The sequence below is a fragment of the Geotrypetes seraphini genome, chromosome 17, assembly GCF_902459505.1.
Source record: "Geotrypetes seraphini chromosome 17, aGeoSer1.1, whole genome shotgun sequence".
NCBI classification, from domain to species: Eukaryota; Metazoa; Chordata; class Amphibia; order Gymnophiona; family Dermophiidae; genus Geotrypetes; species Geotrypetes seraphini.
In genome coordinates, this window is record NC_047100.1 from 11,332,412 (window position 1) to 11,355,307 (window position 22,896).

At 43.6% G+C, this 22,896-nt stretch overlaps 1 protein-coding gene across 2 annotated transcripts in view; it reads right to left on the minus strand.

Annotated features, from left to right (window-relative positions):
• Positions 1 to 2,292: 2,292 nt before the first annotated feature.
• Positions 2,293 to 22,896, minus strand: part of PHF2 (PHD finger protein 2) — a 287,511-nt gene continuing 266,907 nt past the window's right edge. For both annotated transcript variants that reach the window (XM_033926403.1, XM_033926404.1), the window contains 3 exons: positions 19,244 to 19,353; positions 10,597 to 10,861; positions 2,293 to 4,243 (listed from right to left, as the gene is read on the minus strand). In XM_033926403.1, coding sequence (XP_033782294.1) covers positions 4,155 to 4,243; positions 10,597 to 10,861; positions 19,244 to 19,353 — 464 coding nt within the window. In that variant the 3' untranslated portion in view covers positions 2,293 to 4,154. The remainder of the gene's footprint in view (positions 4,244 to 10,596; positions 10,862 to 19,243; positions 19,354 to 22,896) is intronic.

Genomic DNA, 22,896 nt, shown 5'->3' on the forward strand with positions numbered 1-22,896 from the left:
GGCCCATTCAATTTGTCCATAGGTCATTATTTAAATGGCTTGAGGAAATCCACTGCTTATTCCTAGGATAAGCAGCATAAAATCTGTTTTACTACTTGGGATCATAGAAACATAAAGTATGATGGCAGAAAAGGGCCGACGGCCCAACAAGTCTGCCCACTCAAGAACCCTTCTTCCCTGGAGTATCTATCGTTTGAGCATAACTCTGTAGTACTCCCACCTATTTGTTCCATTGACTCTTGAAGTCGTGCACACTACTGGCCTCGACCACCTGGCGTGGAAGATCATTCCATCGATCAATCACCCGTTCGGTGAAGAAGTATTTCCTGGTGTCACCATTAAATCTTCCTCCCTTACGTTTTAGTGGATGCGCTCTTGTTGCCGTGGGACCCTTTAGTAAAAAGATTTCCTCCTCCACTTTGATGTGACCCTTGATGTATTTGAATGTTTCTATCATGTCCCCCCTTTCTCTGCGCAGTCTGATCAGGCGTTCTTCATATGGGATGTCTTTAAATCCTGAGACCATCCTAGTAGCCATTCTCTGTATCGACTCCATTCTCTTCACATCCTTTTGATAATGTGGCCTCCAAAATTGGACACAGTACTCCAGGTGAGGGTTCACCATGGATCTGTATAAAGGTAGTATGACTTCCAGCTGATAAAACTCCTTCTGATGCAACCCAGCATTTGTTTGGCCTTTGCTGAAGCTTTCTCCACCTGATTAGCAGCTTTCATATCTTCTCGGATGAGAACTCCCAAGTACCTCTCTGCAGTAGTTCTTGTTAAGTTTTCACCGTTCAAGGTGTATGTTTTGCATGGATTTCTGCTCCCAAGATGCATTACTTTACATTTCTTGGCATTAAAGTTTAGTTGCCAAGTACTGGACCATTTTTCCCAATACAAGCAGGTCTTGCTCCATAGTGTTGGGCCTGTTTGCGCTGGGTACTTGGGACCTGGGTTGGCCACTGTTGGGAACAGGATACTGGGCTTGATGGACCTTTGGTCTGTACCAGTACGGCAGTTTTTATGCGAGCCATGTATAGGATAATCAAGTCATTGACATCACTGATGAGGCTGGCTTTTAGGCATTGGAGGAATGAGGCATTATGACATCACAATCTGAGCTCTGGAATGTTGCTACTCTTTGAGTTTCTGCCAAGTATTTGCGACCTGGGTTGGCCACTTTTGGAGATAGGGTACTGGGCTTGATGGACCTTTGGTCTGTCCCAGTATGGGAATTCTTATGTTCTTATTGCTCAGCTATTTTTCTATGCTGTTGTTGCACTATGGGGTTTTGCATTTGGGCTTTAGCACCCTGTTTTCAGCATCAGCCTCCAAGATAGCTGCTGGATATCACTGCTCTGGATAATGTTTAATCATGGCTTTGCTCTGCCCCTGTCATGAGGACAGTATGGGACCGTCCTATACTACCTGTATAAACTGGAGGATTATGGACTTTGGTGGCCAGTATCTCTATAAATCCTTTAAGAACTGATCCAATGGAGATGAATGAGATAGGAGAAAACAGATTGATATGCAGAGCTCAGGTGAGGGACCTTGGGATGATGGTGTCTGAGGATCTCAAGGTGACGAAACAATGTGACAAGGCTTTGGCCACCGCCAAAAGAATGCTGGCCTGCATAGAGAGGGTTATAACCAGCAGAACAAAGGAGGTGTTGATGCGCCTGTACAAGTCATTGGTGAAGCTCCACTTGGAGTATTATTTACCATTTTGGAGGATATATCTTGCTAAAGACTTGAAGCAGTTCAGAGAAAAGCAGTGAAAATGGTACGGGGTTTGCGCCACAAGAAGTAGGAGGAAAGACTTGATGATCTGAAGATGTACACCCTGGAGTGATATGATACAGACATTCAGATACTTGAGAAGTATTAATCTACAAACAAACCTTTTCCTGTGGAGGTAAAGTGGTAGAACTAGAGAATATGAATTTAGATTGCAAGAAGCTGATTCGGGAATAACATCAGTAAGTACTTTTTCACGGATAGGGTGGTAGATGCCTGGAATGCCCTCCCACAACAGGTGGTAGAGGTGAAAATGGTAATGGAATTCAAATATATGTGGAACATAAAATAATCCTTTATGGAAAGCATGGCGACACTAGTAATTAAGAAGCAAAGCCAGGGCCGGGCAGACTTCTATGGTCTGTGACATGAAAATAGCAAGGAGAAATTAGGTCTGCTGGGCAGACTGGATGGATCGTACAGGTCTTTATCTGCCATCATCTAATAGGATTAGTTAAAAAAAAAAATAAAAAAAAGACAAAACTCAAGTCTATATAAAAACTGAAATATTTTACTTTTTTTTAAAACTTTGATCTAAGTTTACTTAGATTCCATGGACTTGATACAAGAGCATTTGATTGGAATTGGTAAATAAACACTGTAATAGATAGCCACAATAAACTTCAGTAGAAATGTACATGTTGCGAAAATAATAATAATAATAACAATAATAATAATTATAATAATAAAACAGCATGATATCAGGGTTATATTATATAAATGCTCAACAAGAACAATATACCGTATCTAGGGAAGCTTTAATAAAAACTGCTCTGGGTTAATCTGGGGCCCTATTAATCTAACATTCTAAGATGATTCTGCACATTCACAAACCATGTCCAACGAGAACAATAAAATGATTAGTTAATAAGGCCTCAGTTGTTTCCTGTAGCTGTATTTTTTTTTTTGTAGACATAACTTCCAGGTAATGTGTATATAAACAAAGCTCATAAGAAATGTACAAATATAAAAAGCTACAAACATTAATAAATTACATCATCACAAAACACAGAAACACTTCACAAGGTGCTGTTAAAATAACTGTATCTCCCTCATGATACAAGAATTAAAACTAAGAGCTGGTATTAAATTTGAAGACTGATCTTCAAAATGTGTCTTAAATAGATTTTTTTTTTTTTTGGATTTCATTCTGTATAAGACTTTTTTTTTTTAATAAGGCTGCACAAAATGTACTTGTTTTTCAGGCAACGCCTTCCCCCTCCTAAAAAAAAATTAAAAAAAAAAAAAAAGGGAAAAAAAAAGAAAGCTGAAAAAGAAAGTGTATTGAACTAAATACATCAGTTCATAATACTCAGCAAAAAGCTGTATAAATGTTTGACATCTATAGAAAGAAATTTTGTAAAGATATTTTTATTAAAAAAAACGCTATTTACAAGCTACGTTCTATGAAAATAGGCCTTAGTAAACACGTCAAAAATTAAAATATGGGGTTGCCTGAGAAACAAATTTAACCCCTTAAGTGCTTATGTGCAGACAAGCCATTGAATTTGCAGTAATGTACTCTACACCAAACACTAAAGAGTTGAGAAAAAACATATCCCACTAAATTGTTACAGAGTTGTCATTAGCATTTTTTTCCACGTGTGCGTGTGTGTACCCTGTCCTATTTTCCAGAGTTTAAGTGAGCACCAGCACCTAGATTTGTCAGACCTCTACCAACAAGTGCTGCGGTTCAGCTGACCGCAAAAGAAGTGGCTCGTGGCTTCCTGTCACCATGTTCACATGTGTCAGTTGCCCTGGGTTTGAGACATGACAAGAGCTTTAGAAAACAGTTAAGCCCAGACATGGCGTACGCTAAAGACGGGGACATAGCTAAGCTTAGCCAGCATATCCCCTGGCAATCCATGAATAATGAATTTCTGAAAATCGCAAAACTGATGATGCACCAGATTCTGCTTAAAGTAAGAAAAAAAAAAAAAGCAAAACCCTTAAAACAATTAAATAATGGACTTCTTCACTCGTGAGCAAATTAATGGGATACTTCCCTCCAAACTGGAATGGTCCTCTGTTTCTCTCAGTCTTTGACCTTCTTTCTTTCTTTTTTTTTATTTTTTTTAATCAACAAGTCACTCTCAGCAATTTGAGAAAGGACATCTATATTAAAAAATATTTATAGCGGTACTCTGTACACTTTTAACTGCTGACAGTTAAAAAAAAGGATTGCTAAGGTGGTGGCAAAAGGTCGCCGCACTTTGCTGCTCCCTCTCCCACCACGCCCCCCCCCCCCCAGCTGACATGGCGCAGAATGTAACGCAGTCCTCGGAGAGCTGCAGAGTCACGCTGAGCTCGGGGGGGTCACCGAATTTGCAGAAGTCCCAGCTTCACAAACATTAAAGTAGTAGTTTGCCATTCCGATGTATTTTCAAAATCTTCCCCAGCCTCTGCTTGGCGGTTGCCATGCCCTTTTTAGAGCGTTTTCCTACAAATCGAATAGAAAAACAAGAGAAGATAATCAAAAGAATAGAACTGAATGCGCTAAGACTTTAAAGGTAGTATTTTTGGTTCATAGACAAGCCCGCGAAAGACAAAGGCGCGCGCCGACAACTGAGCGCAAGACAGAGGCGCGCGCCGAAGAAAATTTCAGTTTTTAGGGGATCCGACGGGGGTTTTGTTGGGGAGCCCCCCCCAGTTTACTTAATAGAGATTGCGCCGGCATTATGAGGGGTTTGGGGGGGTTGTAACCGTCCACATTTTACTGTAAACTTAACTTTTTCCCTAAAAACAGCGAAAAAGTGAAGTTTTCAGTAAAATGTGGGGGGTTACAACCCCCCAAACCCCCCCAACGCGGCACGATCTCTATTAAGTAAACCGGGGGGGCTCCCTCCCACGCCCCCCCATCGGAGCCGTAAAAACAGTAATTTTCTGCAGCGCGCGCCCCCGCGCTGCGCTCAATTGTCTGGGCACGCCTTTGTCCCAGCGCGCTTTTCACCTGACACCGTATTTTTAGTACAAGGTGTCTAGGTTTTGAGGTGGTGCCTATTTTTAACCTTTTTTTTATTTTATTTTATAAAAACGCATCAGACCCTTTTACTAAGAGCTCTGAGCAATTAACATGTACCTTATCCACCATACAACGCATATAACTAGTATTCCGTAAGTTGTCCATGTCGCTTGGAGCTATGCCTCTGCTCTGCCCCACATGTACACTAACCCTCCAAGTTTATGACCGGCTCGCAAATTTGCGTGTCCATTTATAAGATATTCAGAGCAGTTGCGTGTGTAACTTAGGGCTCCTTTGGCTTTGGTGCGCGCGACTTTTAATCACGCGCTAACCCCCGCGCTATGAGAAAAACTACCGCTTCCTCAAGAGGAGGCGGTAGTGTGCGCTATGACGTGCGTTAAACCGCTAACGTGCCTTCGTAAAAGGAGCCCTTAATGAGCTGATAATTGGTGTTAACAAGCATTAATAGTTATTTATTTTAATTGGCACCAATTAGCAGCTAAATGTGTATGAGAGGATAGGAACGCTCAATGCTGATGGAAAGTGCCTGTGTACTACAGGGGTCTGCCCTTGTGGCTACTGCGTTACAACAGGGGAATATTCATAATTTAAAAAAAATATGGGGACCACTGGCTAGTTTCTCTAATGATCAGATATCTTAGCACATGGATAGAATATATAGGGGGGTAGGGAGGGTAATTTCAATTTATTATAGTTGGATGTAGGAATACTGATAAAAAAGGGGATATTTTACTTTATAATATAAGAGTATTTGAATGTAATTCAAGTGATATGAAATAATTGTACTTAATATATATTTTTTTCACTTGATGTAAGAAATGAAAAAGAATAAACATTTATAAAAAAAAAAAAAAAAAAAGGAAGGGGAAGGTTTATATATTAGTATTCATATTGGGAAAATAATAGAGGGAATGATGGGAGGGGAGGGTGGTAATTTTATGTATTATTTTATTATTTATTATGTTAATTTTATTGTTTTGATGTTTGTACACTTGATGTAAGATTGAAAATGAATAAAGATTTACAAAAAAAAACCCTAACTTTTTGAGGCTCTTGTGTGTTTTCTATGCACTCTAGGGGTAGAATATAGAATTTAAGCGGATGATATTTGGTTCTTATTTAAAACATGACAACCTTACGTACGTTGAGACTTTTGAAATTCTAAATATGTCGCTCAAACTAGAAAATCAGTGTACGAGAGTCAACTGTTTAAAATGAAATATGGGTAAGACACAACTTATGGTCTTATCAGGTCACCCATTGAAGGTTTCCCCAAAGTCATTTATGACTGAAGGAGTAAGAAGTTCGTTTTTTTGAAATAAGATGAAAATTTCGGGAGTCATACTTGACTCGGCACTGACTATGCGTGATCAGGTGCATAAGATTATAAAGACGATTCCCCTCTTTTACTAAGGCGCACTAATTGATTTAGCGCACTTCCATAGAATATAATGGACGCGTTAGCATTTAGCGAATGCTAAAACGGCTAGCACGCCTTAGTTAAAGGGCCCCTTTATTTCATAAAGTAAAAATTGTGAGATGGTTAAAAGAATTTTTGACACAGGAGAATTTCAGAGTGGTGGTTCAGAGCACCGTTAGGCCTTTGATTATTGTAATGCTCTACTGATAGGTATTCATACTATTAAAAAAATCCCTTATACCCAACAATCGAAACCAACCTAATGCCTCCCCACTCTCTAAAACAATCTAACGCCACAAGATCTACTTCATCCCTATGAACCAGGTTGACTACTCCCTAACTATTCTATAATTCCTCTGGAAATGGCCAGATAGATCCTTTTTGTAATCTGCCTTGAACCGCAAGGTAACGGCAGAATAGAAATCACTAATGTTATGTAATGTAATGTATTATATGAGATATTTGCAGATTGCATAGAATACTGTGGCTCAAGTAGTGACGGCACTATCATCGTAGCACGCAAACTCTCCGAGCATTGCACTGGCTACCTATCAAATTTAGAATCTGGTACAAGATCATACTGCTGGTGTTTAAAGCGTTGATCAATAAGATATCGCCAGTAGATACAGCCTCTTTGCACTTAAATCAGCCCTTTCGCTTGTTGCGATCTGGAACAGCCGCAATCTGACGGATGTGCCCTCATTCCATGGCAGATTATTAAGTCTCTGTATTTTATGGGATTGGCTTAACACTTTGGAACGTGATGCCCCCTAACTTTCAATCATTGAGGGATATAAAGGACTTAGGGCTAGATTCACTAAGGGGACTAGTCTTTGGCAGTCGCTTATTTTTGGATTGGCCAGCCCAGTCGGTGTTGCTTTTTCTATTTTAGTGAATCGCTTCCTGCCTAAATTTGAATGTCGTTCGCCCTCATTTGCATGCGCGGATCGGATGATGATTGGGACAGAGGTTAGTGAATCGGGTCGGAGGGAAATCGGGTCGTAAAAGTGTCACTGAGTAGTCGGAAGTTGATCGGTGGGCTTAGTGAATCTAGCCCTTTAAGATCAAATTGAAGACCCACTCATTCCTACAAGCTTTTCCAGCTTATACATGTTTTTATTGTTAACTGTTTAGATACCTGTATGATTAACGGTATATCAAAAATAAAGAAACTTGATAAGAACATAAGAATTGCCGCTGCTGGGTCAGACCAGTGGGCCATCGTGCCCAGCAGTCTGCTCTCGCGGCGGCCCATAGGTCAAAGACTAGTGCCCTGAGACCAGCCCTACCTGCGTACGTTCCGGTTCAGCAGGAACTTGTCTCACTTTGTCTTGAATCCCCGGAGAGTGTTTTCCCTTATAAGAGCGTTCCAGTTTTCCACCACTCTCTGGGTGAAGAAGAACTTCCTTACGTTTGTACAGAATCTATCCCCTTTCAACTTTAGAGAGTGCCCTCTCGTTCTCTCTACCTTGGAGAGGGTGAACAATCTCTCTTTCTCTACTAAGTCTATTCAATATCTTGAATGTTTCGATCATGTCCCCTCTGTTTCCTCTTTTCAAGAGAGAAGAGGCCTAGTTTCTCTAACCTCTCACAGTACACAACTTCTCCAGCCCCTTAACCATTTTCGTCACTCTTCTCTGGACCCTTTCGAGTAGTACTGTGTCCTTCTTCTTATACGGTGACCAGTGCTGGACGCAGTATTCCGTAAACAGTACCCAACTAGGAGTGCCGTTTATAGTGCTCAATTTTTTTGAGGCATCCAAACTTGGGCACAAATTACAGAATCTAGTCCTTAGTGCCTAAACCTAGGCACCAGCTTGAATTGCCTTTTATATTACTGCAAAAATTAGTCATAATCTCTCAAACTCCTATGGTCAGAGAAACACCTTGGCCCAAACACTGTTCAAAATATAACAGCTTTGATTCCTCCAGGTTTTTTTAATAAGTCCAATCTTATACTGATATCTAGTAAAACAAGAAGTGTAATCCTGCCTGAGAAAGGAAGCAGGATGACAGAAAATCTAATATGCTGTCATTCTGCAAAAAAAATATCAATAATGTGTCGTCTTTCTAAGATGTTGACGTCCTAGTATTGTTTTATGATCTTATGTACAAGAGATAAAAATTTAGTTAAGGACAATATTACAGAATGCCATTTTAGGAAGCTACTGTTACTGAGTACTGAAGGCTGAAGGTGCAGGTGTCTGTGTAGACCAAGAGTGTTTTCTGGGTGTTTTTTCGATGTGGTATTTTAGGGTAACTGAAACATAACTTAATATTTCATCAGCTGCATCCTTTACTCCTTTAATCTCTTACAGCACAGCTCTCCTTTTTAAGTAGTCGGTAAAGACTTGCACTAAAATCCTCAGATTCAAGGACACCATCAAGCACAACCTTAAACCATGCGTAGTGGACCTCAACAATTGGGAGGACATGGCCATGGACAAGGTAAGATGTCAGCAGCTTTGTCACTTAACCACCCAAAACCTGGAAACTAAACAATGACAAAGCACAAAGGGAGATAAGAAAGGCCAAATCCGAAAGTTCATCAACTGCAAGATTTTTCACCGGTGTTGACCTTTTGTCGTCTTGCTTGTGGGTAGAGCCAAACAATGCATAGGCAAACTACACACATGCCTAGGGCCCAAATGTTTAGGGGGTTGTCTCGTGTGCTGAAACACAGGAGCCTAGAATGACCAATTGGATGGATTCAGGGCCAGCTTAATCTATGACCCAAGTGAGGCTCTGGCCCTGGTGCCAGATGCCAAGCCTGTGATATCACCGGCCCATAGGTTAAACTTGGCTTCTTAACAGGGGTGTGGTTTGATAAGGTGAGGAGGGCATTGTCCCCTCTCCAAACGGCTTGCTATCTTGCCACTACCTTCTGAATGGCACAGCCTCTCAATCTCTCCAGGTCCCCTCCCCCCCCCCCCAACAAACGGAGAAGGGTATGGCTTTCCCCTCTGCCCCCTCTACTCTGCAGATCTTCAATCTTCGGCCTGTTACAGCATCAGTGAGGTGAGCCTGCTGCCTTCAGCCTGCCCCAGAAGCCTTCTCTCTGCAACATCTTGCTTATGCAAGAACAGGAAGTCATATCAGAGAGAAGGCTTCTGGGGCAGGCCAAAAGCAGCCGGTTTACCTCACTGACATCTTGTCGCCCCCATATACCTGGAATGAACTACCTAAGTCCATGTGCCATGCCCCTTCCCTTGTTCAAAAGTAGGCTGAAAACCCAACTTTTTGAGACAGTCTTCAATTCATAACCCTACTCCCCTCTACTCACCACCATAGCCAGCAGTTTAACCATCCCTTCTAACTGTAACCCCTACCATGGCATCCTGTTTGTCTGTCATAATTATTTAGATTGTAAGCTCATTTGAGCAGGGACTGTCTCCTTCACGACTCTATACAGTGTTGCGTAGGTCTGGTAGCACCAGTTTAAGCTTTGTCATACAGTCTATTCTGGAAGGCAGTATATTAAGTTATATGCATATGCAATGAAGACGATTACACGCAATTGGAAGAGTTATGATAGACTTATTTATACTTTTTGGTGGGCAAACTTACGTTGCAGTTACAAATATTAAAGAATGAACGCTGAATTTTTGGGATATAGTAATGCATTTAGAAGGATGTGGAGCCCGCTGACATTATTTGTTGAATCACATTAATTGTCATGTACCTTTTCTTTTTAGTTAATTCCTTACACATCCAGGGTGGGAGGGAGGGAGGGGGGAAGAACATAAGAAGTTGCTTCCACTGGGTCAGACCGGGCTCCCGCGGCGGCCCACCAGGTCCTTGACCTGTGAAGTGAATTCTTGACCTTTATAATCTACCTCTACTTCTATAACCTACCTCTGCTGCTATCTGTACCCCTCAATCCCTTTATCCTTTAGGTACCTATCCAAACCTTCCTTAAACCCCTTTACTGTGCTCTCGCCTACTACAACCTATATGTGGTTATACTTTTATGGATGAATGGGAGGAAGGAGGGGGAGAGAAAATGATTGTTTTCAGAATGTTTGTATATTTAAAGGGCTTTTCCTGATTTATGTTTAAAATTTTTGCAATGCACTGTTAATATTTGAAAATTAATAAAGATTTTTTAAAAAAGAAGTTATATGCATAACTTACAGAACACCAAGTTAGGTGCATATCGACAGAACTTAGGCATGAGCCTATCACCGGTATAAGTACTCATGTCTAAATACATGTATATAACCCTGTGAAGCTAATATTCCATAAAGGAACATAGATGCCAACTTTCCTTATGGAATATGTGCCAATCAGGTATCTTCTGGGTGCTTATATATGTGTGAGCGCACATTATATAGAATGACCCCATCAGAGTTCAGTTTTAGCAGGGAACAAGCTCAACACCAAAAGTTACCTTTGGCAGCTGCATTATTCTGTGAAGATATGGAAGGTCTTCTCTGTGTGAGGAACACTCCTGGTGCCATGGCTTGAGACCCTCTGTTTATCTGGGCCACCCCAAATGTGCTTGCCCCTGCAGTATATTCATGGTCTGTTAGACTGCTACCGTGAGACTCCAGCTTTGGGGCTTCAGGAGAACTGCTTTCCTGAGACAGTTTATTTGTGGTGCTGGGTGACAGCTTCTTTTTGGTATTCTTTTTCTTCTTGCTTTTCTGTTCCTCCTGTAAGGAAGCAGGGAGTTATTGCTGCTCTTACAGAAACGAAATTATACAATAGTATATGGCCTATTTTTGCTCCATAATAGTTTGATCCAGTGGTTTCCTCCTGGCCTTTTTGTGCTTTCAGATTAGAGGAGAAGTTATCAGCATGGGCTACTGTTAAAACGGGCTATTTTACCACAATCTTCTAACTTGGCTAAATAACTTACAAATAATAAGATAGCCCAACAAATACTAAGTACGGTATATATGTCATTCAAATGTTACTGCAGAAAAATGCTATAAATGAAGGAAAAGTTCTCAGTAATCTTTTAGCATGGGTTACTGATTATACCCAAAAAAAGACAAAAAATTCCATCACCCACACTCATCAAAAGCCAAAAACAAAAGGTAGAAAAAACCCAAACCTACGTTAAAAAAATAATAAACATTCACTTTTAAAGGTTCAATATTATGCCCCTCCACATATACATATGTATATGTATATGTGGAGGGGCATAATAAAAAATCCCGTCTAAGTCCCCTTTTGGCCTAAGGCTCTAAATGCTGAAAGTAGCACCAGGGAAAATGTCCATCCTCAAAAAACCCGTCCATAATGAGGGTTTTTTTTTTTTTAGAATGGCCTACGTCTACATTCAACAGTTTAATCGCCCAGACCACTACTACGTCTAACCTTATAACACATTATCAACCAAAAAAATAGCCCAAGTTCCAAACGCCCAAAACAAGACCTTTTAGGCGAAGGAGTGGGCCAGTCCTTCACCTAAAAGCTGGATTCTGTAACTGGCGTCTGTTAAAAACAACACCGATTACAGAACCCTCCCCCCAGCAACGATCGATGCCCCATCTTCCCTGCTGCAATCACGGTCCCCCCCTAAACTTCTGCGAATCGCGGCAGGAGAGATGCCTAATCTTTCCTGCTGCGGTTCACGGCAGTTCGGGGGGGGGGGGGAAGAGGCGTTCGTGATCGTGGCAGGAGAGATGGCCAATCTCTCCTGCCGTGTTCGTGATCCAACCCTGACAATACCGGCAGGAGGGAGCCCAACTCCTCCTGCCGAGGTTCGAGCCGCCGAACCCTCACCTCCCCCCCAAATCCCGCAAATACAGGCAGGAGGGAGCCTAGGCCCTCCTGCCCACGGCGCACCCCCCCCCGAACCCCTGATCTCCCCCTGAACCCCTTCCACCTCTGACACCCCCCTCACCCCAACACCCCCCTTGCACTTACATTAAGTTAGACGGACGGGTCCCAAGCCCGGCAGGCCCACCATCCACTGCCAGAGCTAAAACCCATGCTACGCGTTAGTAAAGGAGGGGGTAAAACACACTTAGAATGGCATAATCAAAAGAGACGTCTAAGTCCATTTTGGGCCTAAGTTGGACATGGGAAAAGGTCCATTTTTGGAAAATATGTCCAATTTTTTTTTGAAAATCGTCTAATTCTACGTCCAGCCGTCTGATCATCTAGACCGCTGAGTCATAAGAACTTAATTGCCGCTGCTGGGTCAGACCAGTGGTCCATCGTGCCCAGCAGTCCGCTCATGCAGCAGCCCCCAGGTCAAAGACCAGTGCGTACGTTCCAGTTTAGCAGGAATTTGTCCAACTTTGTCTTGAATCCCTGGAGGGTGTTTTCCCCTATAACAGACTCCGGAAGAGCGTTCCAGTTTTCTACCATTCTCTGGATGAAAAAGAACATCCTTACATTTGTACGGAATCTATCCCCTTTCAACTTTAGAGAGTGCCCTCTCGTTCTCCCTACCTTGGAGAGGGTGAACAATCTGTCTTTATCTGCTAAGTCTATTCCCTTCAGTATTTTGAATGTTTCGATCATGTCCCCTCTCAGTCTCCTCTTTTTCAAGGGAGAAGAGGCCCAGTTTCTCCAATATCTCACTGTATGGCAACTCCTCCAGCCCCTTAACCATTTTAGTCGCTCTTCTCTGGACCATTTCAAGTAGTACCATGTCCTTCATGTATGGTGACCAGTGCTAGACACAGTACTCCAGGTGAGGGCGCACCATGGCCAAGTACAGCGGCATGATAACCTTCTCCGACCTGTTCGTGATCCCCTTCTTTATCGTTCCTAGCATTCTGTTAGCCCTTTTCGCCACCGCCGCACATTGCGCAGACGGCTTCATGGACTTGTCGATCAGAAGTCCCAAGTCTCTTTCCTGAGAGGTCTCTCCAAGTACTGCTCCAGACATCCTGTATTCATACATGAGATTTTTGTTACCGACATGCATCACTTTACACTTATCCATGTTGAACCTCATTTACCATGATGATGCCCATTTCTCAAGCTTGATTATGTCATGTTATAGATCTTCGCAATCCCCCTGTGTCTTCATTACTCTGAATAATTTCGGATCATCCGCAAATTTAATCAGCTCACTTGTACCAATGTCCAGATTGTTTATAAAGATGTTGATGAGCACAGCTCTAAGCACCGAGCCCTATGGCACCCCACTGGTGACACTCTTCCATTCTGAGTATTGTCCATTTACCCTCAATCTCTGTTTCCTATGCTCCAGCCAGTTTTTAATCCACATGAGTATTTCACCCTCGATTCCATGGCTCGCAATTTCCCGAAGTAGTCGTTCATGTGGAACCTTGTCGAACGCCTTCTGAAAATCCAGATATATAATGTCGACCAGGTCGCCCTTGTCTATCTGCCTGTTTATTCCCTCAAAGAAGTATAGCAAGTCCATCAAACAAGATCTGCCTTTGCTGAAACCGTGCTGGCTGGTCCTCATTAGACCGTATTTGTCAAGGTGATCATTGATGCGGTCCTTTATCAGCACCTCTACCATCTTTCCCGGTACTGAGGTCAGACTCACTGGTCTGTAGTTTCCCAGATCTCCCCTCATACCTTTTTTGAAGATCGGCGTAACATTCTCCACCTTTCAGTCTTCCGGAATCTTTCCCAATTTGATTGATAGATTGGCTATTAAGTTTATCATTTTGCCTGCATACCTCTTTTAGACTGATCTGTCAGTTTCTCATCTTTGTTTCCAGCATAAAACCTGATGGGTTCCGGTATGCTGTGTATATCCTCTTCGATAAATACAGACACAAAAAATGTGTTCAGTTTGTCAGTGATTGCTTTATCCTCCTTTAGCATTCCCTTTATTCCATAGTCATCCAACGGTCCTACCGCTTCCTTTGCGGGTCGTTTCCCCTTAATATAACGAAAGAATGGCTTGAAGTTTTTCGCTTCCATCTTTATACCCCATTTTCAGCCAAAAATTTGTCCAAGTCAAAACTGGCTAGAAAAAGATCTTTTGAACGTGGGCAGGGTTAGCAAAGTGATGGACTGGACACCCAAACATTGCACCAGAGTAGTGGAGTACCTTACAGGGCACTGCTGTGAACTTCACAAAAAGGGTGCCACATACACATCTCACCACAACAACCTTATAGGTCATGGTGAGCCCCCTAAAACACCCCCCAGAACCGACTACCCACCTGTCTACCACCCCCAATAGCCCTTAAGGCTGCAGATGCCACTTATTTGGCAGTACAAAAGAGTTTTGGGGGTTGAACATGTTTCACCATGAATGCAGTGATTAGAGTGGCTTATGGGCCTGGGTCCTCTTCTCCATGGTTGATTAATCCACCCCTAAGACCACTTAAGCCACCTCTGTGCAGCTGTACTAGGTTTTCCTATGCCAGGCTGCCAGGTGCTGATGTTCTGGAGGCAGATATATAAAGTTATTACGATTTTTATGGGGGTGGGGGTGGTCAGTGATCACTGGGGCAGTGTGTGGGAGTCTATACTTTGTCCCTACAGTGGTTATCTGGTCCCTTTGGATACCTTCTTGTGACTTAGACCTGGTTTTAGATGGCCAAAGTCACAACTAGAGCATGACACGGGGAAAAAATTGGTCCCTGTCAACACCCCCCCCCCCCCCCGCCCGCACCCGTCCCCGCGACCACTGTCCTTATCCCCGCCCTGGAATCTCTGTCTTCTTCCCTTCCAGCGTCTTCTCCCCACTCTCTATTCCCCATTTCCCTTTAGCATTTTCTCTCCACTTCTCGTCCCCATTTCCCTTCAGCGTCTTCTCCCTACTTCTCATCTCCATTTCCCTTCAGTGTCTTCTCCCCACTCTCTCCACTTCCCTTCAGCATGACCGGTCCAGCAGCCTCCCTCCCTCCCAATCACCCTGAATCTTAACAGCATCCATTAAAATAAAAACATCTTGGGTGCAATCCAAGATGACATTAGTACCTGACACGCTCTGAAAGCCCTTTCCTCTCCCATAGACAGAGTGTAGCAGCTCACTGCTGAACACTCCCTCCCTTCCCCTCACCTTACCGCAGCTGCCTGAGCTGGCCTGCATCAAGTCACGTGTGGCCCCTGAAACCTCTCCCCCAACAACCGAAAACACTGAACACTCCCTCCCTTCCCTTTACTGGGGCGACCCTCTGCTCCTCCTCATCTCCCAGCTGCCCGAGCTGGCCCCCATCAATTCGCGCGTAGCCGCATAAACTTCTCCCCCGACACAACTTGAAACAGGAAGTTGTGTCAGAGGAGACATTTCAGCAGCCACATGCGACCAGATGAAAGCTTGCTTGGGCAGCTGGGAGATGGAAAAAAACCCCCAGAAAATCGCCGATAAGGTGAGGGGAAGGGAGGGAGGGAGGAAGGTAGGAAGATGCATGCCCAATCAGTGACCACGCAAGTTCGCTCTCATAACTGCAGAGACAAGGCCATTCACAGCCTTCACGGGACGGTGAATGGCTTTGTCCCCGTACCTGCAGCGATGATGACTTTTTCTCACACCGTTTCGACAGGTTACCTGCGGGTAGCCGCAGGTAACAGCCACCGTGTCAATCTCTAATCACAACGTCCAAGTTCCATCTGGACAGTGTTGTAAAACTTTTGGTCATACATGCAGTACGACTAAGTCTAGGACAGCCCACGTCTCGCCCAAATCCTGCTCTCACCACCCCCCTCCTAAAACGTCCCTTTTAGCTCTGGGCATACTGCAGCACTGTGAAGGCCTAAGTCATTTTTAGATTATCGACACTTGGACAACTTGTCTCACTGATTGTCTAAGTGCCGATTTAGGCCGTTTTTTAGATGTATTTCCGTTTTGATTATGAGCCCCATAATACATAAAAACTAAATTTGCAATTAAACCAAAGCAAGAACTACATTGATTACTTTATCTCAGAATAAAATCTTTTAGGAGAAACATCTCTTGAATAACATGGTTTTAATCAACTTCCTAAATTGTGGTAGGCTAGACGCGCTTTTTATTTTAACAGGCAAATGCGTTCCAGAATATAACACCCTATACAGTCATCAGCGAATGACGAAAACAGGATAGCTTCACATGTTTCAGTGACGGCACCTCTGAACACATTTTATTTTCAGAGCGCAACAATCGAGACAGCTGGTACAACTGAAGAAGAGCACTAAACCCTATTGAGTTTCAGTGCTCAAAATCTTAAAAATCAAAGACTTTTCAAACTCAATCCAAAAAGTGATAGGCAACCAATGGAGATCACACAAAATAAGTGTAATATGATCAAATTTTTCAGAACTTACTATCAATCGGGTGGCTATATTTTGTGCCAGCTGTAAAGCCAAAATAAAGTGAATTACAATATAAGGTGAATGAAACAACACAATAATTTTGCAAGGAAGATTTGCCTAATCAGTGACTATGTGCTTGATTGACATGGAGGTTTAATTTAAGTTAACTATAATTAAAAAGTGGGAAAAGACGTGAACTTATACAAAAAGTAGCAAACTTACATGACGTCTTTCACTGTTCACCTCCGGCAGTCCACAGAGCAAAATCAAAAATCTTAGCCCAGTATATGACCCCCAGGTGCAATTAGCGCCTTTACAATCATAGGCCAGCTCTGGAAAATAAACCTGAGGTTAAAAAAAACTCCCAAATAAGGGAGAAAAACCCAAAGGCCATAAAACTTGGCTATTTATCCTGCTCACATATAAACTAATGAAGGTGAACAGCATCACAGTACTTGTGAGATCCAAAAACAACTGCATGCAAATACTTACCCCCTCCCCCCTTCTACGAAGCTGCGCTAGCAATTTCTAGCGCAGAGAGCTGCGCTGAATGACCCACGCTGCTCCCGACGCTCATAGAGTTCCTATGAGCGTCGGGAGCAGCGCGGGTCATTCAGCGCGGCTCTCTGCGCTAGAAATTGTTAGCGCAGCTTCGTAGAAGAGGGGGTTAGCTCAACATTGTTGGGCCAGTAAACCTCCAAGGTCTTCAATTTTCCGTCGCCGACGATTATAATCCACCATAAGTGTTCAGCAAAAGTGGGTTTAATAAGTAACCCATGCTAAAGACATTACTGAGATCTCTTCCTTCCTTTTTAGCATTTTTCTGCCGTAACATTTGAATGATATATACTTACTATTTATTATTTTACCCCAAGTCATTCTAGTTTAGCATAAGACGACTGGGGTAGGCAATTCCAGCCCTCGAGAGCCGGAGCCAGGTCAGGTTTTCAGGATCTCCACAATGAATATGTATGAGATGGATTTGCATGCACTGCCTCCTTGAGATGCAAATCTATCTCATGCATATTTATTGTGGATATCCTGAAAACCTGACCTGGCTCCGGCTCTCGAGGGCTGGAATTGCCTACCCCTGGCCTAGGGTCTCATTGCATAAAATGGGACCAATGTTCTCGTTCTTTTGTTGGAAAACATTTTGGCCCCGATTTCTATAAACGGCACCTAAAACATAGGCGCTGAGGAATAATGCACATAGTGCCTGTCAATCATGAGTTAGGTGCCATTTATAATATCGCACCTAGCAGCGCCTAAAATCGGACTCAGGAAGCTGGTAGGCGTCAAAACCTTAGGCACCCCCTATTTAAGCCAGGGTTTATAATCAGTTCTATCTGGGTAGTCTGTCTTTGAAAATTCATTAGTTTCTGCCCCAGATTGCCATGAATAATGGATACCCAAAGGATAATTTACTGAAATGTGTCCAATTTTGAAATTTGTTTCAAATTATTAAGGACATTATAATCCCATAAAAATGACATGCATAAATATATTAATGTACTTTAGTAGAAAGAGCCCTCAAGCAGTTAATTTGGAAATCAAGCATAGTGGCGCCCGTGTATGGGTGCCTGATTGGAGAACATTATATACAGGAAAGTAGGTCCCTATTTTTTTTTCTAGAATACTGTGTAACCAGGTAAGCACGCAAGTATGTGCTTGATTTACAAGCATTTAAATTAGCCACGTTACTGGCCTATATTGCGTGCCTATGTTTCAGAGAAAATGTGAAATACTATAAGATATGCATGTATCTTTGCACCCCACCTGCAATCTATACACAGTCAGAGATATGAGTGTATAACTATAGATTTTAGCCCTTAGGCATATATGCAGCATTTATACTAGCATTCTAAACATGCACCTGTTTGAATGGCAGTGCCTACGTTATAGAATGTGCTAATATTCTGCTCGAGGGCTCTTTCTACTAAAGTACATTAATATATTTATGCATGTCATTTTTATGAGATTATAATGTCCTTAATAATTTGAAACAAATTTCAAAATAGGACACATTTCAGTAAATTATCCTTTGGGTATCCATTATTCATGGCAATCTGGGGCAGAAACTAATGAATTTTCAAAGACAGACTACCCAGATAGAACTGATTATAAAGTCTGCACAGTAAGAGTACGCTTCCCCCTCCCTATTCGCAGTTTCGATGTTCGCGGTTTCGATTATCCGCGTTTTTTTTCCCCAGCCCCCCCCCCCCTCAGAATTGCTCGTTTGCATCGAAAAAAACGGAGGGAGACGATCAGAGGTGGCGGGGGAGGGGGGTGATCGGAGGTGGTGTGGGGGCGATTGGAGCATGGACTTTATACCGGGTGGTCTAGCGGTGACGCGGGGGAGGAGTGATCTTCCTACATTCCTGCCCCGTGCAGAGCCGTGCCGTGAGTTCCCGTGGTCTCAGGGGGAGTTCCTGTTGTAGTCTCGTGAGACCACGGGAACTCAGCAGCACGGCTCTGCACGGAAGATCACTCCTGCCCCGCTAGACCACCAGGTAAGGTCCGGGGAGGGAGGGGTGGGTCAGAGCCGGCCAAAAGTTATTTGCGATTTTTCCCTATCCGCGGGCGGGCTCTGCCCCTAACCCCTGCGAATAGGGAGGGAGAAGTGTACCTGCAAATTTCACAACTGCTGTGGTTACCCCAAAACCAGTTTCAATGATTTAGTTAACAAACAGCACCATAGAAGAACGAGCATTGAATAGAATACATTTCGGAAGAGGAGCAGAATGCTTTGGTTGTGTCACTGTCAATGTACAGTTAGTAGACAAGGAATCGGAAACATGAAACCTTGAAATCAAAAGGCAGCCTATCTGCAAGGTTTGTGGAAGTCTCACCTGTTGGGATAATTTAGCAGCAGCTGCTGCCAGTCCAGTTTCGATGGAGGCAACTCTTGTCCCCTCTCTAATGGGTCGGTCCTGCCGAGGAACTGACGGACCAACTCTTGCTAAACATATTCCGTAAAGAAAAAGTTACAGCTCAGCAACAAGTAAAATACTTCTGCCATAAATACAACTACCCCATCCTTTGTTCGTTTTAATACTCCCACCATATCTTGTCATTCTTTTTTTTTATTTTTTTATAGATCTTTATTAATTTTCAAAACTAATACAAAGTGCCATAAATTATACATACATTCGTTACAAAATAAGCACTTAAATTCCATCAATAACAAAGAAGATAATAAATATCCCTCCCCTCCAACAATTTGATCAAAAAATGAACCAAAAAATATATTCCCCCCCCCACCCTGTCCTGGCCAAGTATAAAAATAAAGAAAAGATTTGAAAACCGAGAAACTATGTTGAATTAACAAAGGATGTGAACGGGCCCCAGATCAAATTAAATCCTTTGTATATCTGCATTCATCTTTTCGTATTTGTACCCTAAACATAAACTGGCCCACCAAAACAGAAAGTTGAGCCGATCACAATTCTTCAAATTGCAGGTTATCAACTGCATACCTATCCCTGTCATAATCAAGAAGAGGCTGCCTTCGTAGCGATCCATAGGAGGCCTGACGTGCAGCAAAGTTCCACATATAACTGCCTCATACGTCAAAGGGATTGCTGATTCCAGTCATTCTACATTCCCTCCCTCTGTCTATGGCAGGTGCTAAGCTTTTGGAATTAGAGAATGACACGGTGATAAAATTCATCACCGTCCCCGTCCCCGCGGATAACCGCGGGAAACCATCTTCATGTTATTCTTTAAGGAGAGAGGGAAGAATCAGAGTATGAATGGCCACAACCACTGACCCGCAAGCTTTGCTTTGAAGAATGCTGGTGTAGAAGGACCGAGGTTGAAATAGATACTAAAAAATGACATGGGATTATTTCCCGCGGATATCCGCGGGGACGGGGACGGTGATGAATTTTGTCACCGTGTCATTCTCTATTTGGAATGCATTGCCTGAAATTTTGCGATACTGTGCTGGGACGATGAATTTTAAGAAAATGCTGACAAATCAATCGTTTGTTAGCGCTTTCCTGTGTTATCGTAAATGTGTCTATTAACTTGTTACAATCATCATTTTTGTAAACCATATAGTTAATATATGGTATGTAAATTTTTAAATAAATAAATATTTCAAACACATGATTTCTAATATAAATGTCTGCAGAGGCATAGTAAAGGAGCAGGCGGTTCGCTCCGGGCGCCATCTTGGTGAGGGCGCAGGCACCTCTCCGACTCCCCACTCCTTTCCTGCTACCCCACTGCCGTGTGTGCGCACTGCTTCCCTTTCCCCGTACCTCTGTCACATTCCCGGCGCGAGCCACAACCCCCCCCCCCCCACCTGCTGTCGTGCCAGCTCATTTCCTGGACCCGCGCCTAGCAAGTGACATCGGAGGACGAGCCGACGTGAGCGCCGATTGAGGGTCGCTGTTCATGCTAGGAACATTGCTGAAGTGTGGAGGAAGGGAAGCGTCGCGCACACGGCAGGAAGGGACGGGGAAGGAGCGTGTGGGGGTGGAGAAGAGGGCACCTCTCACCCTCGCTACGCCACTGACGGTCTGAGTTGAAAATCTAATTTGCACCCTCTCCATCAACTAGTCCTAATTCCGTTCCATTCTTAGCTTGCCATTGCCCTTGAAAGTTTTCTCATTTGAGAGCTGGGAGTTCAAAATGGGTTATTTTACCACTAACTGTGCTATTTTAGCATAGGTCCCATTTTATGCAACGACACCTAGTTACTACTGTGTTTCCCCAAAAATAAGATATGGTCTTATATTAATTTGGGACCCAAAAAAGGCATTAGGTCTTATTTTCGGGGATGTCTTATTTTTTTCATGTCATGATCATCTCTCCTTTCCTCTCCTCCACCCCAATCTTCCTACTTCCTTTCTCTCTCCCTCCCCCCCCCCCGGCAGCATTTTTCCTCCCTTCTCACCCATCCCCTTGTGTAGTATCTTTCTAGCCCTCCCTCCCATCCCTTGTATAGCAGAACCCTTGCAGCTTCGATCCCTCCCTTCCAGAGCAGAGGAGAAGTTTCAGGCAGCCAGCCAACTGCCCACGACTTCAGGAAATGCTCCGGCTGCTTGTTAAGAGGAAAATCACCAGTGAAGGTAAAGGGAGGGGAGGGAGATGCACGGACTGCGGTAGGCGAGAGGGAGGGAGGGGGACAGAGGACCCTGCTTAAATGACCCTTTTTAAAAAAATACATATTAGTTTCCCATAGAGCTTGTGGGGGAAAAAGGACACCAAAGCAAAACTGGCCGAGGAGTAGGAAAGAGAAAGGACAGAAGGACACGCAGGTGAGCCAGATGCTGGAAGCGGGGGGAGAAAGAGGGAAAGAAGCTAGTTGGGGTTGGAGAGGAGAGAGACACATTGGTGTGGAACAGGAACAGAGGGGAAATCTGGACACAGGAAGGTAACAGAAACAGGGGAAATTATGTGCATGGGGGCTTAGGGACAGAGACATAAAGGGGAGACACATGGGGATAGTATATGGACAAGGGGGGGGGGGGCAATGCCGGACACAGGAGGGAGTATACAGATATAGAGGGGAGATATTAGAAATGGGGAAAATAGGAACACAGAAGGGAGATGGTTTGTGCAGATGGGATCAGATGGTTTGCGGGGACGGGGACAATTTTTTTTTCCCCGTGCCATTCTCTGTTCCTCCCATCCCTCATGTAGCATCTTTCTATTCCCCCACCACCCGCCAGGTGCATCCCCCACCCCACCCCCGCCAACCCATCTCTCCCTCCCATCCGAACCGCAAGACAGGAATAACTTTTTAACTGCGTCGGCAGCAATCTATATAGGCTGCTTCACGGCCTTCTATCTCCCGGACGTTCCCTCTTCTGCGTTGCTGATGATATCATCAGTGATGCGGTAGAGGAACGCCCAGGAAATAGAAGGCCGTGAAACACCCTGTGTAGATTGCTGCCAATGCTGTTATAAGGTATTCTTGTCTCGCGGTTCAGATGGAAGAGAGAGATGGGTTGGTGGGGGGGGGGGAAGTGCTGCGGTTCAGATGGAAGGGAGAGATGGGTTGGTGGGGGGGGGAAGTGCTGCGGTTCAGATGGAAGAGAGAGATGGGTTGGTGGGGGGGGGGAAGTGCTGCGGTTCAGATGGAAGAGAGAGATGGGTTGGTGGGGGGGGGGAAGTTCTGCGGTTCAGATGGAAGGGAGAGATGGGTCGGGGTGGAAGTGCTGCTGCTGGCAAATCCAGGGACTAGGGCTTATTTTCGGGGTAGGTCTTATTTTCATGGAAACAAGGTAATAACTGGGGTTATCAGTAGAATAGCATAGCTTAATGATAATGTTGATAATGTCCACCCTTAGGGGTAATTTTAAGAGTGACTGGAAAGGTGCAAATTCCACAGGGATGAACCTTGCATTAATTTTCAGCGTGACAATATCCATACCACTGCATGCGAGAAAAGCACATACATGCATTTATACCTGGTGTAAGTTCTGTGGGTACTCTTCAGAAGAAAGGTACACTTATACTGAAAATTGAAAAGTAAGCACGCACTTCCAAA